Source organism: Patella vulgata, chromosome 5 (genome assembly GCF_932274485.2).
Source record: "Patella vulgata chromosome 5, xgPatVulg1.2, whole genome shotgun sequence".
Taxonomy (NCBI): Eukaryota; Metazoa; Mollusca; class Gastropoda; family Patellidae; genus Patella; species Patella vulgata.
This window is the reverse complement of record NC_065883.2, coordinates 76,913,347-76,940,150: the sequence shown is the minus strand read 5'-3', so window position 1 is coordinate 76,940,150 and position 26,804 is coordinate 76,913,347. Positions and strand designations below refer to the sequence as shown.

Genomic DNA, 26,804 nt, shown 5'->3' with positions numbered 1-26,804 from the left:
TAGTTTTTTTTCAATTAAAAAGTATTGAGAAGGATTTAAAGCAATTCTTTGTTAGATTAATTAGTTTGAATGTGTTTTTAGTCCAAATATATCACCAAATCAGAGAGAGAGGGAGAGAGAGAGAGAGAGAGAGAGTTTAAAGTTCACTCGACACAAACTAGGTCATTTTGGGACTAACACATGGTTCAATTTTATTTCAATATTTCGCTTGCGCGTAGGGTTCCTTAGCAGTAGTAGGAAACCGGAGGACCCGGAGAAAACCCACGAGACTGGACGTACAACCGGGGAATCGAAACCACGCCAGTTGACTCAATGATAGACCTCCTGATACAACGTCCACTCGACACACACTAGGTCATTTCGGGACTAACATATGGTTTAATTTTTTTATTTCAATAATTCGCTTGTGCGTAGGGGTCTTTAGCAGCAGTGGGAGTAAACCGGAGTACCGGGAGAACACCCACGAGGTTCCTTGCAGATAGAATTAACTGTTGTAATAATTGATATTTTAATAACCTACGCGTGTTTATCCTTATTGTTTCAACAAGTAACTACGTGAAAGATGGTTTTTTTTATACTAATCTTGTCGCTTCAGTAACTAGCATTGCACTCTGTTGTTATCTATAATCAATCACATCTCACAATTATCCATGTCTATTGAAAATACTATTAATAATTTAACGAAATCATAATTCCATATAAAGACAAATAAATCGATCGCAAATATTGGCCAAATAATGCACGTAGTCAGATTATAAAAAAAATCCGTAAGAAAATAAATTCAAACACGACTTCACGCTTGAACGGGACACCAATTAGTATATATCGCCTCAATTCCAAGATGGCGACGATGACGTCATGCTCAGTTCCTGGTAGACAGTACATCCGTGCTTGTTCTATTTAGTACAGACCGTTTCACACTGACACTATTTATTGAATAACAATTACTGGTTTATTAACATGCAACGTTTCGACGATCATACTCTCGTCTTTATCAAACAAATGATAACATATATGTAAAACATTAAGTATTTATATACAGTAAAAAGAAGCCATGAATATAGATATTATACATAACAACTTGATGTTTTACATATATGTAAGCGAATTATTGAAATAAAATTAAACCATATGTTAATCCCGAAATGACCTAGTTCGTGTGGAGTGGACGTACCCCCCCTCTCTCTCTCTCTCTCTCTCTTTCTCTCTCTCTCTCTCTCTCTCTCTCTTCTCTTCTCTCTTACCGTGTAATAACCGTTTTATACCATTATTATATTGAGAACGTGCATCCGTTTTTCTAAGTAACTGGTTAATTTACGTTATGACTTTGGGGTGTAGCTCAGTATACTATTAGTTCGGGGATCTTTCACGGTCTCACAGTATATTCTGGATATTCTGGGGGATCTAAAAATAATATAGAGTTCCAAATAAATTATATACGCTGATGAAGGTTCAAAGTTTTATTAAAAGACTGGCATAGTAAGAATACTGACCGTATGTCTTCTGTCGTATATAAAGCAAACCTTATCATCAGTTCAGAAGTTTACTTGGAACTAAATTAAACATGGTAAGGGGATTATAGATAAATTGACAAAGATTAACCCCTTGAATAAGAGATAGTCGCAAGACCATTTAAACAACCTAATAGGTTAAGTTAACATTTCATGGGTATTATTTAATAAATTGTGTACTATAAGTGATACACGTATACTATATTATGTAAAATAATGTGACATAATGAACTGTGGGAAAGTTATAATATAACGATGACGATGAGAGATTTGCTACTGTCATGTTAAATTTAAAAAATAATATTTTGAACAACAAAAATATCTATGCTATATCAAAATCAACGACATTCATGGTTACATTATTATTGTTATAATTCAATGTGTTCGTATAAATCGATCATATAGTCGGTTCTATATCTTCATGATAGCATCAATTGTTAGGGTTAGATTCTATATCTTCGCGATCACGTCATAAATTATGATTATTCATCAGACTATCGCCTTTTATTTAAAAGTAACTGCGTAATTTGATTTTTCTGTAGGGAAGATATCACATTTCTCACTAATCCAACGCTAATATGATTATTTTAACATGCATTATGCAAGAGCTAAATCGGTCTATTGCAGGTCTTTCTTTAGGCGTGAAAAGTTATCTAAATTATTAATTAGACATTACATTAATTAATTTATCCAGACCATAATCAACTCTAGATGGCATCGCTAGTCTGCGATCTTAAGTGGATTTGAGCCGATTTACTGCATAACTTTCCTTCTCGATTAAATGATTATATGGATAATCGAGACTATGCTGTTTATTGTACTGACTTTAGTAATGATGACCGAGGCTAGGCAGAAATTTCATTCGCTTAGTTCTCGGTTCATAGTGGATCAATTTGAATGAAATTTTCAGCAAATTGCCTTTACGTTATCTAGTTTTTAATTATTTTTATAGTGAGAACTGCCAACTCGTTATCGAATCTCCCTTAATGTATCTTTAACAGTTCATTAAAAAACAAAATCAAAGTATCAACGATATATAACGCCACCAATTAAAGATACATTATGGAAGATTAGATAGAGCTGGCAGTTCTCACTATAATAGTTAAAAACTAGATAATGTAAAGGCAATTTGCTGAAAATTTCAGTCAAATTGATCAACTCTAAACCGAGATTTTAGCGATTGAATTTTGGGTCTAGCTTCGATCATCATTACTAAAGTCGGTACGATAAAAAACATAGTCTCGATTATCCATTTTTGATTTAATTATCAATAAGCGATAAGCAGCAGATAGGATTCTAATCCAGAAAATATCGCAGGCCAGCGATGATTATGGTCTGGATAAGTTAATTAATGTCTAATTTATAATTTAGATAACATTTCAGGCCTAAAGAAAGACGTGCAATTGGCAGATTTAGCTCTTGCATAATGTATGATTAATACTATGACATCATTATTAATGTGACGTCATAATGTATGTTTAAATACTGTAAAATCTAAAGATGGCGATGTGCGTGTGTTACAGTATTACACGTCCCCCATGTATCCTGGGGGTACAGGCCCGTAGCTAGCGATATCACCTTCGATGAAAGCTGACATTAAATACTAATAGAAGAAGACGAAGGCGTATCCATGAGAACCATATCTAGTTACACAGGATGGAACTATTGTTGTAGGACAGTATGGCGGCACACACAGAAACCTTCACTTTCATTTATTAATATTGATAGAGCATATCAATTTGTACAATCTGATTAAAACACAGATCCTATTTCGTTTCGTTTTTTTATAGTTCAAAATTTCGTTTTACTTGTCTTTACTACACTAGGATCTGAAAGAGTTTTTATATTACCGATGTTCTGGTTGAAGCGAGGGATTAGCCAATGAAACGGTCTGTTACGGCGAGTTCTTGGCGTGTGATGCACGGAACTGTGGGTAAACCACTAGAAACGTCAACGCTGATTGATTAATGAACGCCCGACGTCATAGAGTCAAACCCCTGACATGACCCCACAATACAACTGGTCAGGTCTTCATGTAGAACTAGCAGAGGCCATCGAAAGTATTAAAAAAAAACGAAACGAAATATAGATCTGTATTTTAATCAGATTGAAATTTGTATAACATGTTATTAAAAGAATAAATTTGATACGGTTTCAAATAGACTAGCTGTCTAGTCATTCGGATGGTACGAAAAACCGAGGTCCCATGTATACATTGGCGTGCTTAAAAGATCCCTTGGCAGTTGGAATTCGATATAAGAGTAGGCCATAGCTGCCCAGGCAACATTCCCTCATAGCACACTGTATGTCGTATGCCCGTCTTCATTAGCCCAGTCGAGAACAGTAGGAGTTTAACCCCATTTCTTTTCAGGTAACTTTTATCTGGGGAGGGTCATCCACAGCAAGAAAAACTTTTAAAGTGTTCCAGACTGTATATGATTTTAAATGTAAAGTTTACGCTTTTTATGCTTCTCTGATGTTATCATCCAGTTCAGGTACGTTCAATAAAGAATAGTATTTTATCAATAAAATCAACAACCAGAAAGACAGAAATTTGTAAATGGCTAGGGATTAATGAAATCAAATGGCTGAATCGGGGTTAAGAAAACTTTTATTGATTGACTAAAGCGACATTATCAATAAAATCAACAACCAGAAAGACAGAAATTTGTAAATCGCTAGGGATTAATGAAATCAAATGGCTGAATCAGGGTTAAAAAAACTTTTATTGATTGACTAAAGCGACATTACCCAGGGAGAGAGAGAGAGAGAGGAGGGGGGGGGGGGGGTAACGTCCACTCAAAAGTGTGTTTTGATTATGTTCCAATTACTAAATGCCATAAAGATGGGGTTTAACCGTCCTCTCGACACAAACTAGGTCATTTCGTGACTAACACATGGTTTTATTTATTTTTATTTCAATAATTCGCTTGTGCGTAGGGGTCTTTAGCAGTGGGAGGAAACCGGAGGACCGGGTGAAAACCCACGAGGTTGGACAGGCGACCCTACTCCTTGTCACGTATAACCGAGGAATCTAAACCAAGCCAGTTGACTCAGTGACAGGCCTAATGATACAGCGCGCACGTGCTAACCATTCGGCCATCCAATCACCCTTACCCAGAAAATATATCTAAACAGGATTTGACTATTTCAGAGTTTATAAAATAAGGGCTAGGATACAAATAGGGCGTGGCGTGTGCGCTCTATTATAAGGTCTGTCATTGAGTCAAATGGCGATGTTTCGATACCTGACAAGGAGTAGGGTCGCTTGTCCAACCTCGTCGGTTTTATTCGGGTCCTCGGGTTTTCTCCCACTGCTAAAGACCCCTACGCGCAAGCGAATTATCGAATTAAATTGAACGATATGTTAGTCCTGAAACGAACTAGTTTGTGTCGAGTGGATGTTACCCCCCCCCCTCTCTCTCTCTCTCTCTCTCTGTTTAACTTAATACTGGTTCCATTTGGCTAGTTTCGTTTTGTCTGTGGTTTTAAATGCACCAAAAAAAACTTAAACTAAGTCATAAAATATTTATATAAAGTCAGTCTGAAGCATTAAAAAATCAATTCCGTTCAAAACTAACATTTAGATGTTAACTCATGTCCTCGTTTTAAAGTTAACAGGCTATTCAAGATATTTCTCCAGACTGAGTAATAATTCAAACGGAATGTGTAAAACAATGCAAGTCACGGTACATTACAACAAATATTAATTATACATAACAAATTGCCAGTTTCTTCTGTGATGAATTTCACTCAACCGTTACAGCAATCTGTTTAACAGTGGTAAATGCGAACGCCTTCTTCTAACTATGTGTAAGATAGCTGACAGTTAGCGCGTGCCAATCTGACAGTAGTGACGATCAATATGAAAGCTTTCATATTTGCCTAGCAGATATACTTACTTCCCCGTGCTTCCGTCCCAAAATCGTCAACACCAAAACCTTGTAAAATCGTCAATATTCGCTAAAACCCTGTAAAATCGTCAACACTCACCAAAACCTTGTAAAATCGTCAATATTCACCAAAACCTCGCAAAAGGATAAACAGATGAGATAATAACTGTAGTCGGTCGACCGACGGACATGAGAGACGACAATATACGATCACATGTTCATGTGGGCTTATAAAAATTTATTACTTTTGTTAATTTATAAAGGGCAATAACTTCGTAATTAATTGTCAAAAATCGCTTAATGTCGTCAATAGGCCGTGTGTCATGAAAATAAACAATTCTAACCAATCAGATCTTTTGGGTCTTATGAACAGAACTAGATTTAAATTCATTGGGGTGATAACTGTAGCTGCTAGATTGTCCACGAGATTATTTCAAAGTGGTCAAGAACAGTAACTCTGCAAGCAATTATCAGAAATCGATAGACTTATGTCACTGGGTTAACGACACTGATTACAAATTACAATCCAGGTGAATGAGTTAGATGCCGCCTCGGATTTACCTGTGGCCCCCAACCAGGCTGTTTATTGTTTTTAGAAATGAAATGGGGTTTAACGTCCTACTGTTCTGCTGCTGACCGGGGTAATGAAGACGGGCATACGCCACACAGTATACTATGGGTGGGGGGGGGGAGAGATTTTGCCCGAATAGCGGCACTATGGCCTACTCTTATATTGAATTCCAACTGCCAAGGGATCTTTTACGTGCACGCCAATGTGTACACGGGACCTTGATTTTTCGTCTCACCTGAATTACTAGACAGCTGTCCTTGTCAGGCCCTCCTTCCTGCATCACTGACAAGGTGAAACCAAGCTGGACAATCCTGATGAATTTTCTCAGCCTATGCCGAGATCGCCCACGTATGCGACCTACAGGCTAGCAAGCCAGCGTTTTACCCACTTGTAACACGGACAGGAGATCTTCCTTTGTTCTTTTCGTTCAATAAGCAGATTGTTTTACCTCTAATAAACTCACTGGGGCGTAACTGTGCAGTGTTATTGCACACTTTTGCTGGTTTACGCTAGTTTTAGTAGAAATCATATAGAGAAGTGGGGTGGGTTTTCTGTGCAATAACAACAAGCATGTTGAGCAGGTGTCAGTATTACAAGTCATTTATAGCACGCTTCATTCGTTACCAGGTTTAACACCTCGACCTGCGGTCTCGTGTTAAACCTGTTAACTCATGAGAGCCGTGCTATAAATATAACTTAGCCACCACGGCTTCCATAGTTTTTTGGACACTGTCCTACAGCACTGTAGTTTTAAAGATCAATCATCATGTTCGATCCCTGCACTGGCCGAGAAAGTTCATCCAGATTTTCCGGCGTGGTGTCCCCGTCAGTGATGACGGACGCAATGCCTGACAAGGACAGCTATCTAGTCGTTCGGATGGGACGAAAAACTGAGGTTCCCTGTACACATTGGAATGCACATTCATGTAAGAGATCCCTTGACAGTTGGAATTCGATATAAGAGTAGGCTGTAGTGCCGCTGCCCGCGCACAATTTCCGTCATAGCACACTGTATGGCGTATGCCTTTCTTCATTAGCCCAGTTTAGGGGTAGTAGGACGTTAAACCCCATTTCATTTCATTTCTTTATTCAATTGTGTTCAAAATCCCTTTCATCTTAGTTCTAGTTGTGCGAGAGTGGGGGCTCGTATAACCCCAGAAGAAATTACCGGAAATTATTGAAATTAAATAGGCTTCTTTGTCTCACTAATGTAAATAAGAAGAATAGCTGAGGGCCTTCTTTCATCCATTTTCAATAGAAGGCTTGATCCCGTTTTAAGTCCAGAATACTTTCAAGCCCCATTTGTAATAAAGCTACTCGATGAACGAGGCTAGTCATATCCCACAGGAGAATACTACCGGTGTGGACTTGAATAATCAGACGCCAAGGTCATTCAGTTTGGACGCTTCGCTTATTTCGCTGAACATGAATGTAAATCAGTTTATATACATTCATAATACATTATTATATTCAATGCGACCCATTTGTGTCGATTTCTAGGTGCCACAGAATAGAGATTTAGCTCCTTTAAAGGGACAATAACACTCTTGCTGGCTTGACAGCTCCAGAAAATGAAAAAATAGCCTTACTCTAATTACTAGATGTGTTAGTGTCTTATCTGTTGTGTAAATTATCCATTAAATTCTATTTTACTTGTCCAGAGGGTTCAAAAATATTTTTAAATCCAAGTCACATTTGAAAAGCTTTACGTCAGGCTTTTCAAATCATTTAGTTGAATTTTTCCAATTTTTTAAATTAGGTGTATTAAGATGTAATTTGTATCATCAATTAATTGGAATATTGTAAAATAGTACAATTTGTTGGCCAGAATAAAGATTGGGACATATTATTCAGTTACAACAAGAGTGGTATTGAGCTTTTAAAAGCCGCTAGAATGTCCATAGGATTTATCCAAAGTGATCAAGGAAAGAGGAGTGAGAAATGAGGTTTAACGTTCATTCAACAAAGACTAGGTCATTTCGGGACTAATGTATTGTTCAATTATATTCCAATAAAATTTGTTTGCGCGTAGGGGTCTTTAGCAGTGGGTGGAAACCGGAGAACCCAGAGAAAACCCACGAGGTTTGACATGTTTCCCGTACAAGCGAGGAATCGAAACCACGGCGCTTGACTCAATGAAAGACCTAATGATACAATGCACACGCGTTAACCATTCGGTCACCCAACCCCTGATGTTGGTCGTTGGGTTCGTATTGTGTCCAATGGAAAGGCGCCCAAGGCCCCCATTGGGGGAACCGATTCTTTCCTCAGTGGGAAAAGGCATCATTGGGTGCACCATTTTTTCCCTCTTACCCCTCCCCACTAGTTATAGGCCTGGTGAGGTATTAGCCAATGAAACAATCTGTTACGGCGAGTGATTGGCGTACTCTGCACGGAACTGTGGGTAAACCCCTAGGAACATCAACGCTGATTGATTAATTAATGTCTGACGCCATAGGGTCAAAAGCCGTTTATACAATCGCTGACCCGACCTCCCAGTACAACTGGTCAGATCTTCATATAGTGTAGGTCATCGAAAGTATAAAAAAAAAAAACGAAACGAAATCTAGATCTGTATTTTTATCAGATTGTAATAAGATAAAATACAAAATATTTTTTCAAATATTCCATTAATATGTGCTTGATAACGATAAGAGGATACTTGTCGAAACGTCGTGTTTTTAGAATAAAACCAGTGATTGTTAGCCATAAAAATTGTCTTCTGTGAATGTGTTTCCCAATCGCTAAATGCCACGAATAGATTATTAATTATATCAGACAAAGATTAATCAGTTCAAATATTCCATCAATATTGGAAGTTTATAAGGTAGCACGTCAGTTCGGTCCCGCGTAATTTCGGACTCAACAGAGACGACCTTTCGGACACATTTTGACGACGGTTCGTACTTATTGACGACTTTTCGGACTCGGTCCTGCGACGTTTCGGACTCGGTCTGGGGACGTTCCGGACTCGGATGAATAATTAAAAAACTTGAAAATTTGTGTGATATATTTGTAACAGTTGGGTTTTTTTTTTTCGTTTTATGTGAGTCCGATAGTTGTTTTGTTTTATTTAATTGATCGGCAAATCTTGAGACTGTTAATAAAAAGATAACACTGATTTTACACTGCTTGTTCTTTTTTGTTTTATGGTTAGCCTGCGCGCGCTGTATCATAAAGTCTGTCATTGAGTCAACTGGCGTGGTTTCGAATCCCCGGTTGTACGTGGCAAGGAGTAGGGTCGCCTGTCCAACCTCGTGGGTTTTCTCAGGGTCCTCCGGTTTCCTCCCACTGCTAAAGACCCCAACGCGCAAGCAAATTATTGAAATAAAATTAAACCATATGTTAGTCCCGAAATGACCTAGTTTGTGTCGAGTGGATGTTAAACCCCATTTCTCTCTCTCTTTTTTGTTTTGTTTCATAGATTAATCAAATATTCCGTGAATATAGGAAGTTAAACATGCATTATGCAAGAGCTAAATCTGATTATTGCAAGTCTTAATTTAGGCTTCAGATGTTATAGAAATTATAAATTAGATCTTTATTTAAACAACAAGCCCAAAATCAACTCTGTAGACCCACGGATGGCTCGGCTACAGCTCGGATTTAAATAGGATTTCACTAATTGATTAAATCAGATAAGGGGTAACCTGATGAAAATACGTCAGTTAGATCGAGGCTAAATGATAGAGTGTACTTAGCGAGGCCGCTGAAAAGCGTTTCCGTATGCCATTGAAAAATTTACTTGATAATAGAGATATGTAGGTGGAGTTAACGCCTGTCAATCAAACGTTCGGCGAAGGTGAAGACACATTTCGCTACCATTTCTAGGCAAATATTACAACGATGATAACTATGTTCAGAATAAAGTAGTTTGACTGAATTTTTCAATATATTCTTCTTTCATCATCTATTTTTGAACTGTTATAGCAAGAATGGCCATCTCTCTATAAATATCTCCCATAATGTATCTTTAATATAGTTTAATTGTCATTTTCTAGACAAATTCTTGTGGAGACATTGATCAACGGATAGTTTGGAGAGAGTTTAACGTCCACTCGACACAAAAATAGGTTATTTAGGAACTAACATGAGGTGCGATTTTATTTCAATGATAATCTTGCTCGTGTTCGTCTTTAGGTGTGGGAGGAAACAGGTGGACCAGGATAAACAGCCACAGTGTTATGGAGGTGACCAGACTCCTTGTCACGTACAAGTATGGCTCAATAACAGACTTTATGATATAATTCATACAAGTTAGACCCCCCTCCCCCCACAATATACTTTGGATAGAGATACATATATAACGTAATTAAATACATTCATATGTATACTCTTCACAAAAAGTAGGGGATATTCAGAAACAATACAAAACTGCGGAAATGCACTGCTGTTTTTATTAGAGGTAACCAGTGTATGTTAATAACAGGCCAATTGCCTACACATGAACATAAAAAGTTCATATGGGCGGATTATCTGACGGCCCCATTTCACTTGCAAAGAGATACACCGTCAAAAGTGAAAATGGACGTTTTTGATTTTTGTCTTAATAATGAATAATTGCTCAACCAATCCTCGGACATTCAGCAATTCGTCATGGCATGCTCCTAATCAATCATCCAATCACGATTTGGAGCAATCTGACCCACTCCTCTTGCAGTGTTGTCGGTGGACGTTGACGTCGATGAACACGTCTCCGATCAAATTAAACGTAACACACTAAAGAAAAGATAGCTAAACATAAATCTTATGCAAGAACCGATAGGAATGCTAACATGGATAGATAAACCAGCACGCGGTAGTTTTCATCAACCCTTCGTTGAAGTGTCAAATTTGACAATGAACCCCTCCCACGTGTACGGCGCTATTGCGTGTCGCATGTGCAGCTCAATGGTTCGGTTGGGGCGATTAGTTCTTCATCTATGAACATACTTTCAAAGCATGTCAAGTGTCCATGACTATTTATCATATCACAACCTGCATAGGTATTTGAATTTCAATATCCCCTACTTTTGTTTGAAAAGTATATTTCCTTTAAGCAGGGACCTTCATGGTTTGCCCTTGTCAGTGATGCAGGACGCAGGGCCTGACAAGGACAGCTGTCTAGTCGTTTGGATGGGACGAAAAACCGAGGCCCCGTTTACACATTGGCGTGCACGTAAAACATCCCTTGGTAGTTGGAATTTGATATTAGAGTAGGCCGTAGTGCTGCTGTCTGGGCAAAATTTCCCTCATAGCACACTGTATGGCGTATGCCCGTCTTCATTAGCCCAGTTCAGAGCAGAACAGCAGAACGTTAAACCCGCTTTCATTTCATTTCATTTCTTTTTATTTAAGCAGGGACTAAGAGAAGAATACTCAATGACCTGCTTTATAACATCAAAATCATTGGTCACCACGCCCCTACATTTGCAAAAACATACGTTATATGCACCATTAAGTTTATACATTTCCAACTTATATATTCACAGATTTATATAGACAAGATCAACTAGGTCGTTTCTTCATCAGTGTTTTTTCATGAGATTCTCCATCTTGCTATCAATGTCGACCAGTTCAACTAGGTCTTTGCTATTAATATAGACCAGGTCAACTAGGTCATTGCTATTAAATATAGACGAGGTCAACTAGGCCATTTCTTCATCAGTGTTTGTCATGAGATTCTTCATCTTGCTATTAATAAGGTTGATGATTTCACTGGAATAGTAGAATATAATTTATTAATACACAATATCTTCACATTTATTTAATAACCATGCATTATATTAAATATTGCATGTCTTTCTTCTGGTTTCAAATATTATATAAGGTGCAAATACTGTACACCTTGGAACTCAACACATGGAAAAATAGCGGCACACGTGGCTAAATATATATGAAAATATTAGAATTTTGCAAAATAAAAACATTGAAAGTCAGGCGGCATACAACCGTAGACACAGACTAGTCATAGACACATAGAATGACTCAAACTAAATAAAGAAAAACACAGCTGTGAACTTATCAGCAGACATCAGTGAATACTCAATTGGGATCACGTCTTTTTACATTTTCTTAGTGTACCATTCAAAATTTCGCGGCACATCTAGGAAGATCTTGCGGCACACGTGTGCCGTGGCATACTGGTTGAGAATCACTGACTTACACCAAGGGTAGACAAGTACGTGATTCAAATTTTTTATAAACTATTACTTAAGACATTTATTCACATGACAAGCCTATAATCAATTCTCTAGATCATCGGGTTGCTGAGATTTAAAAATTTAACGATAACTGAGACGTAGCCTCATTTGTCCAGTACCGTTGCTAAGATGATAAACAATCTACCCTACCACATTCCAACATACACAACTTCACCCAGAATAGTTTAAATGAAATTTTCAATATATTCATTTTACATTATATATTTTTGAACTATTATAGCAAGAACGACCAGGTCTATATCTATATCTAAATCTTTCATAATGTATCTTTATAACTACACAGAAGATATTTTGACTTCATTCTAATTCAAAAGATAGGTTGCCAGACAACTGTATATATGACATGTGAGTAGTTTGCAGTATTTACAAGACACCAAAAATTGATCCAGACTAACTACTCATAAACATGTACCAATAACCATATAATTACTGACCCATCCCACCAAGTTATTACTGACCTGTCTTGTTCCCATCCCATCCCATCCCAACATGTTATTACTGACCTATCTTGTTCCCATCCCACCAAGTTATTACTGACCTGTCTTGTTCCCATCCCACCAAGTTATTACTGACCTGTCTTGTTCCCATCCCACCAAGTTATTACTGACCTGTCTTGTTCCCATCCCACCAAGTTATTACTGACCTGTCTTGTTCCCATCCCACCAAGTTATTACTGACCTGTCTTGTTCCCATCCCAACATGTTATTACTGACCTGTCTTGTTCCCATCCCACCAAGTTATTACTGACCTGTCTTGTTCCCATCCCACCAAGTTATTACTGACCTGTCTTGTTCCCATCCCACCAAGTTATTACTGACCTGTCTTGTTCCCATCCCACCAAGTTATTACTGACCGATCTTGTTCCCATCCCACCTAGTTATTACTGACCTATCTTGTTCTTCTGGTTTGATCTCTTGTAATTTATTTATCTGACAGTCTAGACTTGCTTTATAATCTTCTAATTTACTCGATTTAAATTTATCTGAAAAAAGAAAGTAAAGTTTAATTCAACTCTACACAAACCATGTATTTTCCAAACTAGCATATTCCTCAATTTTATTTTAATAATTCGCAAGCACATGGGAGCCTTTAGCAATGGGATGAAACCGTAGGACCCAATTAAAACCCATGAGGTGGGACAGGCCAGGCAACCCTACTCCTGGGAGAGAGAGAGAGAGAGAAATGGGGTTTAACGTCCACTTGACACAGACTAGGTCATTTCGGGACTAAAATATGGTTTAATTTTATTTCAATAATTAGCTTGCCCGTAGGGGTCTTTAGCAGTGGGAGGAAACTGGAGGACCCGGAGAAAACCCACGAGGTTGTACAGGCAACCCTAATCCTTGTCAAGAACAACCGGGGATTTGAAACCACGCCAGTTAACTCAATGACATGCCTCGTGATACAGCGCACACACATCCTCCCCCCCCCCCCGCCCTCAATTTACTTGTGTAAAAAGAATAAAACCACTCTATTTGCCTGAAACGTACATTTGATAAGAGTGGAGAGTAGATGTAGAAGTCCATGGACTGGATGTAAATCAGTGACAGCTTCTGAGTTAATACAACAAACTATCTCTTCTATAAATAATCTGAAAATACAAACATTATTATTCTAAAAACGAGAGAGAGAGAGAGAGAGAGAGAGAGAGAGAGAGAGAGAGAGAGAGCAGCTACATATAACACATAAGAATATGGGGTTTAATGTCCTACTTTTCCACAACAACCCGGATAATGAAGACGAGCATACAGCGTGCTAAGTTATGTCACATTTTCCAACTGCCAAGGGGTTCTTTACCTGCATGATCTAAAGCGCACACAGAACTTAACAAATATGTATCAGGTATCTTTGATGTAATATCATTTGATGTGTTGATTAGCTTTACGTAGGGCATACCTGTATACATTTAACATTTCAGGTACACAGATTCAGCCAGAGAGGGAGAGAGAAATGGGGTTTAACGTCCACTCGACACAAACTAGGTCATTTCGGGACTAACATATGGTTCAATTTTATTTCAATAATTCGCTTGTCACGTACAACCGGGGATTTGAAACCACGTCAGTTGACTCAATGACAGGCTTTATGATACAGCGCGCACGTGCTAACCATTCGGCCATCTAACCCCCCAGATTCAGCCAATGTCGAGTTACAGCTGATTATGAAAACAAACAAGACTTCCTTTTAATATTTTGTATCCGAGCTTAAACTTTTAGAATTGTAAATTAATATGCATGATAACAAACAGTAATATCAATGATGACAGGTTATTCTATTTTTTTTTTTTGTTTTTTTTGTTTTTTTGGGAGCCACAGTGGATATGTGGGTAAGACGCTGGCTCACTAGCCTGGAGGTCGCGGGTTCGATCCCTGCATTGCCCGAGAAAGTTCATCAGGATTTTCCAACACGGTTCCCCCTGTCAGTGGTACAGGACAGACGACCTGACACGGGCAGCTGTCTAGTCCTTCGAAAGAGACGAAAAACCGAGGTCCCTTGTACATATTGGCATGCATGTAAAAGATCCCTTGGAATTCGATATAAGAGTAGGCCATAGTGCCGCTGCCCGGGCAAAATTTTCCTCATAGCACACTGTATGACGTACGCCCGTCTTCATTAGCCTAGTCGGAGCAGAACAGTAGGAGGTTAAACCCCATTTCATTTCATTTCATTTATTCTGGTTTTAATAGACTTATTGCTGCTTGAATCGTATTAATCAATTTTCAACATTTAATTGAAGATTCAAATAACGTCAGTGGGGGTAGGGTGGGGTCCAATCGGGAAACCAAAGTTCAATGCGTTAAATCTATTTAATGGTATCAATTCTTTTTATATTCGATTGAAAATAAAAATCAATTCAAATTACCTCTGTGGAGGTAGGTATTAATACTTACTGTCTGGTTAAAACTTTAGCGTTAATAATCTCAATTATCCAGCCAGTTAAATATGGCAGTGTTTTGATATCAGTTCGAACTTCACCCAAGCTGAACTGAAAGTAGATTGAAATAAATTATAAACTAAAACTAGGTCTAAACATATGGTTCTATTTTATTTCAAAAATCATTTACGTGTAGGGGTTTAACAATGGGAGGAAATCAGAGGACCCGGAGAAATGAAATGGAGTTTAACGTCCTACTGTTCTGCTCCTAACCTGGGCTAATGAAGACGGGGAGGACCCAGAGAAAACCCACGAGGTTAGACCATTTGATCATTCAATCCACTGAGTTCAACGATGTAGAAAATGATTTATATTATTTCTAAGGCTTATGTTATTGTATTTTAACTTATTTAAAGATACTTTCCCAGAAAAGTATTTATCGGGTGGTTATTTCCAATAAAAGTATGTCAAATTTGGTATATATGGAAAGTATATCGAATCTTACTAGAAAAATACTGGATTACCCGAAAAACTCCTGTGGGACAAGCACTGGGCAAAATTGTCAGGGTATCACTAACTGGCAACCCACCCGACTGTTATCTGCCAGCTTATTGTGTGCCAGCTTAAGTGAGGGAGCGCTTGTTATTTCTTGATCAAATGGTTAAGCAGTTTTGGGAAAATTGGGGGGTGTCAACGTACAAAAGACTCTGCAATTAAACGGCGAAAAAAGAAATTGACAGAAATAATTAAGAACTTACATAGGCCTCAATATGTATGGTAAATGTACAGTAAGTAATGATAAATACATTCTGAAAAATGGACCCTCCAACAATGAAGCCAAGTTGAAAGACATTGCGTCTAACAACAGCTTACTTATAGCTATAGGTATAACCCAGCTAATACAAAGTTTTGAGAGGGAATTGAAGCAAATTTTTGATAGATTGGTTACTTTGAATATGTTTTTAGTCCAAATATATTATCAAATCACAAAGTTTATACGTGGGAATGTATCTTTAAGTCTAAAACTTAAATATAATGATGAAAGAATTTTTTCTATCTAATCTGATTTTCTATTTCAAACAGGAATCGTGCAAATATAATATTTAGGAATTGTCGATGATTTGAGAAGACGTTGGTTTACATACCTGTTGACTGGCATCTGATAATTCTGCTATCACCGCGGCAACAGTAGTTGATAATAAATCACGAGATATTGATTCATCTTTGACAACAGTTTTAATCACCGTCGAAAATATCTGTATTACATATTTCTTTACTTTACTTAATACCTACAACGACAAAGGGATATAACTCTTACAGTAACTAACAGGCATAACTCTAACAGTAACTAACAGAAATATGCAAAATGCATTAGATCAGATGATAAATGTAGCATGTGTCAGCACAGGGGCCCCACAAGAAAGAGAGAGAGAGAGAGAGAGAGAGAGAGAGAAAGAGAGAGAGACAGAGAGTTTAAGTCCATTCGTCCAAAACTGGATAATTTCAGGACTAACATGTGGTTCAATTTTATTTCAATAATTCGCTTGCGCGTAGGGATCTTTGGCAACCCAGAGAAAACCCACAAGGTTAGACAGGTGACCCTACTTCTCGTACAAGCAGAGAATCAAAACGACGCCACTAGACTCAGTGACAGATCAATGATCTAAACTAATTTGGCCACCCGACATTAATTGAGCTTATTGGATCCTGCGAGATAAAAATATTCCAATAGCATCATCTTTGACTTACGTCTGCACATTTTTCTGGTCGTCGTTTAGCGTAGAAAGCAAGTGTTTTATAAAGTTTAGCAAGGCAGGCTGGTATAGTTGTAGAATTTAAAGCTGTCGTGTCATCATCTTGTATGTCGACCACCCAGTAAAACTCTGTTGTTTGATAAACACAGATTAATATGGCTTCTAATAACTTCATATCTTCATCTACAAAATAAACACAAATAAGACATCTTTAAAATAAAACACAAATCAGACATCTTTTTGTGCAATTCTAAACATACATTATGCAAAAGCTAATTCTGTCTATTGCAAGGCTTTCTTTATGCCTGAAATTTTTTCGAAATTATATATTAGACATTAATTAACTTATCCAGGCCATAATCAACTCTCGATGTCATCACTGATTGGAATCCAAGCTGCTGTTCAACGCTCATTGATGATTAAATCCCAAAATGGATAATCGAGACTATGTTTTTATCGTACCGACTTTAGTAATGATGGTTGAGGCTAGGCTTAAAATTCAAAAGCTAATATCTCGGTTCATAGTGGATCAATTTGACTAAAATTTTCAACATCTTCTATTTACGTTATCTAGTTGTTACCTATTATAGCGAGAACTGTCAACTCTTTATCTAATCTCCCATAATGTATCTTTAAAGGCTATAGCCTTATCCTTTAATGATACTGGGGGGTGGGGGCCCGAATGGTTAGCATGTGCGTGCTGTATCATAAGGTATCATTGAGTCAACTGGCGTGGTTTCGAATCCCCAGTTATACGTGACAAGGAGTAGGGTCGCCTAACCAACCTCGTGGGTTTTTTCCAGGTCCTCCGGTTTTCTCCCACTGCTAAAGACCCCTACGCGCAAGCCAATTATTGAAATAAAGTTCAACCATGTGTTAGTCCCAAAATGACCTTGTTTGTGTCGAGTGGACGTTAAACCCCATTTCTCTCTCTCTTTAAAGATACTGAGTGATGTGATGATATATTTGAACTAAAAACATCTTCAAACTAATTAATCTACCACAACTTTGATTCAAAGCCTTCTCAAACCTTTGTATTTGCAGGGAGATACCTCAAGCTATAAATAAACTGTTGTTAGAAGTCATTGCCTCCTAACTTCATTTAGGGAGGGTCAATTTTTCAGAAAGTATTTTTCGTTATTTACTGTCCATTTACCATAAATATTGAGGTCTAAGTCATTTCTTAATTATATTTTGTCAAATTCTTTTTCCGGCGTTTAATTGCAGATTCTTTTGTACGTTGACACCCCTCAGTGTTCCCGAAACCGCCTTACCATTTGATCAAGAAATAACAACCACTCCCTCAGTCAAGCTAGCGACAGTTTGTGTTGTCAGTTAGTGCCCAGTGCTTGTCCCATGGGTGTTTTTCGGGTAATCCAGTATTTTTCTAGTAAGATTGGATATACTTTCCATATATACCAAATTTGCCATACTTTTATTGGAAATAACCAGCCGATAAATACTTTCGGGACCATATATCATTAAAGAGATATATAACCTATACCCCCATAAGTCTGCAATCGAAATCGTGAGAGAGAGAGAGAGAGAAATGGGGTTTAACGTCTACTCGACACAAACTAGGTCATTTCGGGACTAACATATGGTTTAATTTTATTTCAATAATTCGTGTAGGAGGGTTTAGCAGTGGGAGAGAGAGAGAGAGAGAAATGGGGTTTAACGTCCATTCGACACAAACTAGGTCATTTCGGGACTAACATATGGTTTAATTTTATTTACATAATTAGCTTGCACGTATGGGTCTTTAGCAGTGGGAGGAAACCGGAGAAAACCCACGAGGTTGGACAGGCGACCCGACTCCTTGTCACGTACAACCGGGGATTCGAAACCACGCCAGTCGATTCAATGACAGACTTTATGATACAGCACGCGCATGCTAACCATCCGGCCATACAATCTCCCTAATTGAAATCATACCACTTGATTCAATGACAGACTTTATTTTATGATCTAGAGAACCCCACAGTATGCATACCCTGCATTTCACATGACACTATCTATAAATTGAAGCAATACTATAGATTATCGTCCAGTTTCCATGATGGGAGAATAAATTTACCTGTATTTTAGCACATTTGTTAAATTTGTCTCACCTGTATCAAGACACTGTAAACATAGATCTATTAAAACTTTACAAAACTCAACATCGGCCATTCCACACATTATTACATCACTTCCTGCTCGTAATAATATCTATAATAATAAAATACATCATCAAATTATCTCCCCTTTCTAGGCATGACATCACTTCCTGCTGAAGGTTTAAACACATTCCTACATGGCTCTACCTACTGCACCATTGACACCACACTGATCAGCAGTGAATATTCAGTAGGCCGCTACAATCACTGATAACGATGACATTGATGCGACTTAATGAGCCACAAATATTAACTTTTTTCCAACGACAAATTAAATTCTAAAACATTTTTTTTATGTATTAGAAAAATAAATAAAGGATTTGTAAGTAAAAATTATTTCTTATTTAGTGTAAATGGGTATTAAAATGAGTAAAAGGCACCATTCTGTCCGAACCTGTAACATCTTATGTAAACAATGAACACGCCATTGAGCCAATGATTGACGCTGTGTGATGTGACGTCACATGTTGAAGGCAGTCATCTTTTACAGAGATATTAGAAGATTTTCGTAATCCTCTGTGAAACAGACTGCATTGACATAGGGAAAATTCTGTTGGAAATCTTTCTTGACCAACACCACCTGGATCGATCATGAAACCACCTAATTAGGGCAAAGCCCAGCTTAGGCATGGGCCTGAGGGGCAAAAAGAGAAAAAAAATTAAAATTCCAGATGAAAGTTTCACGGTAATCGCTGTTGTGTCAACGAATAGATAATATGCCACCTTTACTTCGCCCACCCCAATCAGTCAGTCAAATATCTTCCTGAATTATACAGTAGCCATAGTGGCTCAGTGAGTAAGATGTTGGCTCCTTAACCTGGAAAGTTCATCTGGATTTCCCTACACGGTTTCGCCTTGTCAGTGGTGTAGGACGGAGGGTCTGGCAAGGTATAGTCGTTTGGACGGGACGATAAGCGAGGTCCTGTGTACACCTTGGTGTGCACATACAAGAACCATTGACAGTTGGAATTTGATATAAGAATAGGCCACAGTGCCGCTGCCTGGGCAACATCTCCTCATAGCACACTGTATGGTGTTTACCCGTCTTCATTAGCCCAGTCGGTGCAAAACACTAGGACGTTAAACCCCATTTCATTTTATTTTCGTGAATTATACGAACCTTCATCATGTCAATAGCCAACTGTGAATTATTGGCCATGTTTGTACTTGATTCTGTTCTTTCATTGGTTGAATCTTTAGCCAGGTTGGCAGTCGTGTCGTTCATGGCATCTGGTTGAAGATAAAACGTTGATAAATCGCGTAAAGCTCGTTTACGTTTGGTCGTATTTAAGTTTGTTGTGTTGTTTATGTTTGTGCTGTTTACTTGCGTAGTCGATAACCCCGATGTTTCCACGGGTCGGAAGTTGAGTAGAAGGTGCTGCTCAGCCCACGTTAATATCGGACTGATATTTTTACTGGCAATACAATTCTCTTCTTCCTGTAAATAAAAGATTTATCAAGATTTTATGAAATACTTTAGCCTCCCCCACCCCCCCAATGGTCTTCTTTGAATTCCAACCACTCTGATTAAAACACAGGTCCTATTTCGTTTCGTTTTTTTATAGTTCAAAATTTACTTTTACTTGTCTTTACTACACTAGGATCTGGAAGAATTGTTATACAACACATGTTCTGCTTGATGTGTGGAATTAGCCAATGAAACGGTCTGTTACGGCAAGTTGTTAGAGTTCTGTGCACAGAACTGTGGGTAAACTCCTAGAAACGTCAATACGGATTGATTAATCAAGGCCTGACATCATAGGGTCAGATCTTCATGTAGTGTAGGCCATGGAAAGTATAAAAAAAAACAAAACGAAATGTAGTTCTGTATTTTAATCAGATTAAATTCCAACAAACAAGTGTTCATTTACATCAGTGGTTCCTAACATTTGTTGGTCATTGACTCCAAGAGAGAGAGAGAGAGAGAGAGAGAGAGGGAGAGAGACCTACGTAAAAGCGAATTATTGAAATAAAATAGAACCATATGTTAGTCCTGAAATGACCAAGTTTGTGTCGAATGGATGTTAAATCCCATCTCCATCTATCTATCTATTTATAAAAATTGAGGAAAGACGATAGACAATGTGGCAAGAAGTGTATAGATCAGTGATTTATGAAAACATAGCATTTTTTAAAACATACATAATGCAAGAGCTAAATCTGTCTATTGCAGGTCTTTCTTTAGGCCTGAAATGTTATCTAATTATTAATTAGACCTTAATTAACTTATCAAGACCATAATCAACTCTCAATGGCATCGCTAGCCTGCCATGTTTATTGGATTAGGTTCCTGTTCGACTTCCATTCATAATTTAATCAAGAAATGGATAATTGAGGAGACTATGTTTTTTATCCTACCGACTTTAGTAATGATGATTGAGGCTAGGCCGGAAATTCAATCGCTAAAATCTTGGTTCATAGTGGATCAATTTGACTGAAATTTTCAGCAAATTATCTAGTTTTTTTTAACCATTATAGTGAGAACTGTCAGCTCTTTATCTTACCTCCCATAATGTATCTTTATTTAGAAATAAAAATTGAAGCAACTTACCTCACTATGTAATAGTATTACACATTTTAACTGTAGTGTAAACGCTTGTAGAATTAAATCAGGATTTTTAATTTCTGCTGATGAATCTCCCTGTATTAATTTATTCCCACATTCCTAGAAAAATATAACAACACAATCATTCATGGTCATTGGTTAAGACAAAATTATTCATGGTTGTCGAAATCATTCATGGCCGTCCAAATCATTCATCCTGGCCGTGGAAATCATTCATGGCCGTCGAAATCATTCATCATGGCTGTCCAAATCAGTCATTAGTTGTACTTGTGTAAAGCGCTCGAGAGCAACTCACTGATTTGAATTGTCGGCGAGATATAAATTAATTATTATTATTAATATATTATTATTATATGGCTGTCATTCATGAACATCAGTTTAAACCATTCAGGGTTTTTATAAGGTTCCTATAGCGATGTTTATACCTGTAGGGTTTTTATAAGGTCCTATAGCGATGTTTATACTTGTAGGGTTTTTATAAGGTTCTATAGTGATGTTTATACCTGTAGGGTTTTTATAAGGTTCTATAGTGATGTTTATACCTGTAGGGTTTTTATAAGGTTCTATAGTGATGTTTATACTGTAGGGTTTTTATAAGGTCCTGTATATAGTGATGTTTATAACTGTAGGGTTTTTATAAGGTTCTATAGCGATGTTTATACCTGTAGGGTTTTTATAAGCTTCTATAGTGATGTTTATACCTGTAGGGTTTTTATAAGGTCCTATAGTGATGTTTATACCTGTAGGGTTTTTATAAGGTTCTATAGCGATGTTTATACCTGTAGGGGCTTTATAAGGTTTTTATAAGGTCCTATAGTGATGTTTATACTTGTAGGGTTTTTATAGGGTCCTATAGTGATGTTTATACCTGTAGGGTTTTTATAGGGTCCTATAGTGATGTTTATACCTGTAGGGTTTTTATAGGGTCCTATAGTGATGTTTATACCTGTAGGGTTTTTATAAGGTTCTATAGTGATGTTTATACCTGTAGGGTTTTTATAAGGTTCTATAGTGATGTTTATACCTGTAGGGTTTTTATAAGGTTCTATAGGGATGTTGATACCTGTAGGGTTTTTATAAGGTTCTATAGTGATGTTGATACCTGTAGGGTTTTTATAAGGTCCTATAGTGATGTTTATACCTGTAGGGTTTTTATAAGGTCCTATAGTGATGTTTATACCTGATATAACTGCAGGGTTTTTATAAGGTTCTGTAGCGATGCCCTATGTTTATTCATAATTATCATCTGACACATGTGATCGCTGGTCATGTGATCAAGATAGTCCAATCCTAATTTAGCTTGAGGCGGTGCAACTTCAGGTTCTACGAATCCAACTCGTTTCTTCCCTTTTAACTTGGATCTTTTAATCTGGAAACGAAAAAATAAAAGACAAATGAAATGAAATGAAATGGGGTTTAACGTCCTACTGTTCTGTTCCTATACTGGGCTAATGAAGACGGGCATACGCCATACAGTGTGCTATGAGGGAAATTTTGCCTGGGTAGCGGCACTATCGCCTACTCTTATATCGAATTCAAACTGCCAAGGGATCTTTTACGTGCATTCCAATGTTTACACGGGACCTCGGTTTTTCATCTCATCCGAAAGACTAGACAGCTGTCCTTGTCAGGCCCTCCGTCCTGCATCACTGACAAGGGGAAACCACGTCGGAAAATCGGGATGAACTTTCTCGGCCAATGCAGGGATGGAACACCCGACCTCCAGGCTAGCGAGTGAGCGCCTTACCCACCTGTCCAACGTGGCTCCCAAAATAAAAGACAGTACTATTATTATTATTATCAACAGAATGAAGGAATACAAGGTAATAAAGGGAAGAATGTCTGACATCTGGATAGGTGAATACAAGGTAATAAAGGGAAGAATGTCTTACTTCTGGACCGGGGAATACAAAGGAATAAAAGGAAGAATGTCTTACTTCTGGAATACAAAGGAATGAAGGCTGTCAGGATGAAGCATGTTGATACTAACATACAGTGACTTATTTTTCTCAATAATTTGTTTACGAAATAAACTCCAAAAAATCCACATCTTGCAATCGGGAATTCAAAACGAAATGAAGCTTAGCGTCCCTACTTTTCTGCACCAGTGAAGATATGTGGCCATTTCCACTTCACTGTGTCGAATTCAAACATTGAGCCAGTAAATAATATCCAATAAAAATATTCGACACTTACACTTGATGACAGATCTTGATCCGTATTAGAGTTATCTACACTTGATTTCTGTCCATCTAATTCTCTCGTCAACCAATCAGTGATCAGACTAAATACATCGTCAACTTTCTGCCATCGACATGCTCCCTCGAGAAACATCTTGTAATCTTTGGTTTCACTGATGTCCGTTTGTTGACGTAACTTGGACACACATTTTAAACTATTCAAAAATATAATATCAATATTAATGGAGGTCAATTTAAAACATCTCATTTAAATCTGGAAACTTTTTGAAGATTATCAAGGGGGAAATTAAAAGATCTGTTCTCCTTTTATCACCCATCGCGTACTTTATCATCAGCCAATCAACTACAGTTGGCAGTGCCATCCAAATATAGAACCAGAGAGAGAGAGAAATGGGGTTTAACATCCACTCGACACAAACTAGGTCATTTCGGGACTAACATGTGGCTTTAATTTTATTTCAATAATTCGCTTGCGAGTAGGGGTCTTTTAGTAGTGGGTGGAAACCAGAGGACTCAGAGAAAACCCATGAGGTTGGACAGGCAACCCTACTCCTTGTCACATACAACCTGGGAATAGAAGCCACGCCAGTTGACTCAATAATGACAGGCCTTATGATACAGCGTGCAAGTGCTATCCATTCTGCCATCAAACCCCTAATCAAGAACCAAGTATAGATATCGTGTTTTTCTGACATGTGGTGGTGTAGTTTTATGCAACAGACTTCACATAGACATCAAATGATCCAAAACATTGAACTGCACTCTTCAAATTCATAATTTATTATTATAGCCACGCAGCAGCAATGCCGTGACAGCTGCTTATCCGAAAGGAAATCTGGATATTGACCAAATTTGATATTTAGGCAAAGGGGAATAACTCTAGAATTGAAAGATGTGGATTGGTGAATATCGATAGGGTTCATCCTCTAATGGACACAATGCTTCACATTAAAGATGGACATACAGGGTAAAAAGGCAAATCAGTGCCTGACATTGGGAATGTATCGGACAAAGCCTTAATTTGCGCCTGAGAATGTCTTTGCATTTTTCGAGATTCCTTATACTTACACGGTACTTCCCTGGCAATGGACTTATCCATTTGTCTGATCAACCTGGTGGGTTTTCTCCAGGTTATCCGGTTTCCTCCCACTGCTAAAGACCCCTATGTGCAAGCGAATTTTATAAATAAAAGTTGAACCATGTGTTAGTCCCAAATTGACCTAGTTTGTGTCGAGTGGATGTTAAACCCCATTTCTCTTTCTCTCCCATTTGTCTGCTAAACACACTTTCTGTGAACAGTGCGAGCAGGACGATAAAAGTGATGTCACACTAACCTGATAGTAGGAACATAATGTGATGGAAGATGACCAGCTATCTGTATTATTAAATCACTCGATTCATGATCCTATAAATATAAACATATATATAATGAACATGTGGCTTCGAAGATAAGTCTAACTTCAATTGAAGACCAAAAAGATGCAGTGTAATCTATACTAATATTTGAGACTGTCGTTTGTCTGTCTGTTTGTCTGTCTGTTCCGGGTTGGCGGCTACACTAGGTCTGCCCCGAGTCTGAAATTTGGGGTATAGGGGTAGCTCGGACCGGGGAGTAACATAGGCCAGGTGGCGTTAGTCTACCACTTCCGGTTTTGTGGGGTCTGCCCTGAGTCTGAAATTTGGGGTATCGGGGTAGCTCGGACCGGGTAGTAACATATACCAGGTGGCGATAGTCTACCACTTCCGGTTTCGGGGTTATGACCCCCGAGCGAAGCCGGGCATTCTGCTAGTGATGTAATAAAATACTGAATGTACAGAAAGCGTTATCATGTTTTAAGTTCTGAGTATTCGAGGGTGCACTATAATAATACTTCCTTCTGGTATAATACTTCCGATATTCAGGCAATTGAATATTCCGACATGCTGTGTAATCCAGCATATTGTATAGATCCCGTACGATGTCGGAATTGACAGAGTGCACTGTATATAACAACCATCGATTCATGATTAGCACAACCGAAAACCTGCACAGTAAATAACGATACGTCGATACAAATTGATTTCAACACCAGTCTAGAAACATGTTCACATTTTTAAGTATTTTTCGCTCATCAGAGAAGCTCTTCAGAAAGAATGTCATGTATAATATCAATTGATTCATGATTGTACAAAGATACAAGCCTCAATCAATCCGATTAAAACACAGATCTATATTTCGTTTTTTTATACTTTCGATGGTCTTTACTACCTCTGTTGTAGTGGAAGGTCACGTCAGAGGTCATACGGGTGGCTATTGTCCCTATGACATCAGACATTTGATTAACGAATCAGCGTTGATGTTTCTAGTGAGTTACCCAGTTTGCGTGCACCGCACGCCAAAAACTCGCCGTAACAGACCATTCCATTGGCTAATCCCCCACATCAACTAAAACGTGGGTTATATAACAAAACTTCCAGATCGTAGCGTAGTAAAGACAAGTAAAACGAATTGAACTATAAAAAACGTAACAAAATAGGATCTGTGTTTTAATTAGATTGAGCCTCATTATTTAAGGACCATACACAAGTTATCTGTCTCAGACGGTTTGAACCAGTCTAGAGAGCAGTACTGTGAGTTGTTAGATTTCCTAATAAGGAAAGTTTATTCACCTGCAGGGCCTTTAACATCATCGGAACAGCAACACGAAACTTTCTCTGTAAATCTTTTAACAGTTCAATATGTTCCGACTGAAAATCACAATAAAAACAATTAAAATAATCAGGCTATGTACGTAGTAAATATAGCGTTATTCATCATATGTGATAACCAAGTCTATGTGTGATAACCAAGTCTATGTGTGATAACCAAGTCTATGTGTGATAACCAAGTTATGTGTGATACCCAAGCCTAATGCAGTACATATAATTAAAGTCATGGATCATGATCCATATAAGGAGTCATGGTGGCTTGATAAGTAAGACTTTGACTCGTTAACTTGGAGGTCCCGAATTTGATCCCAGTATTGACCCAGAAATATCATCAGGATTTACACTATAAAAGTCTGTTGTTACTGTCCATAGAATATTACTTA

The 26,804-nt window shown here is 37.9% G+C and overlaps 1 protein-coding gene across 1 annotated transcript in view; it reads right to left on the bottom strand.

Moving 5' to 3' along the window:
• Positions 1 to 8,542: 8,542 nt before the first annotated feature.
• Positions 8,543 to 26,804, bottom strand: part of LOC126821236 (condensin-2 complex subunit G2) — a 33,851-nt gene continuing 15,589 nt past the window's right edge. The window contains exons 17-29 of the mRNA XM_050549612.1: positions 26,383 to 26,460; positions 25,068 to 25,138; positions 23,729 to 23,927; positions 22,713 to 22,901; positions 21,518 to 21,631; positions 20,087 to 20,404; positions 18,919 to 19,018; positions 16,803 to 16,990; positions 16,199 to 16,342; positions 15,070 to 15,164; positions 13,669 to 13,769; positions 13,067 to 13,160; positions 8,543 to 11,672 (exon numbers count right to left, since the gene is read on the bottom strand). Of these exons, the coding sequence (XP_050405569.1) occupies positions 11,603 to 11,672; positions 13,067 to 13,160; positions 13,669 to 13,769; positions 15,070 to 15,164; positions 16,199 to 16,342; positions 16,803 to 16,990; positions 18,919 to 19,018; positions 20,087 to 20,404; positions 21,518 to 21,631; positions 22,713 to 22,901; positions 23,729 to 23,927; positions 25,068 to 25,138; positions 26,383 to 26,460 (1,761 nt within the window). The 3' untranslated portion in view covers positions 8,543 to 11,602. The remainder of the gene's footprint in view (positions 11,673 to 13,066; positions 13,161 to 13,668; positions 13,770 to 15,069; positions 15,165 to 16,198; positions 16,343 to 16,802; positions 16,991 to 18,918; positions 19,019 to 20,086; positions 20,405 to 21,517; positions 21,632 to 22,712; positions 22,902 to 23,728; positions 23,928 to 25,067; positions 25,139 to 26,382; positions 26,461 to 26,804) is intronic.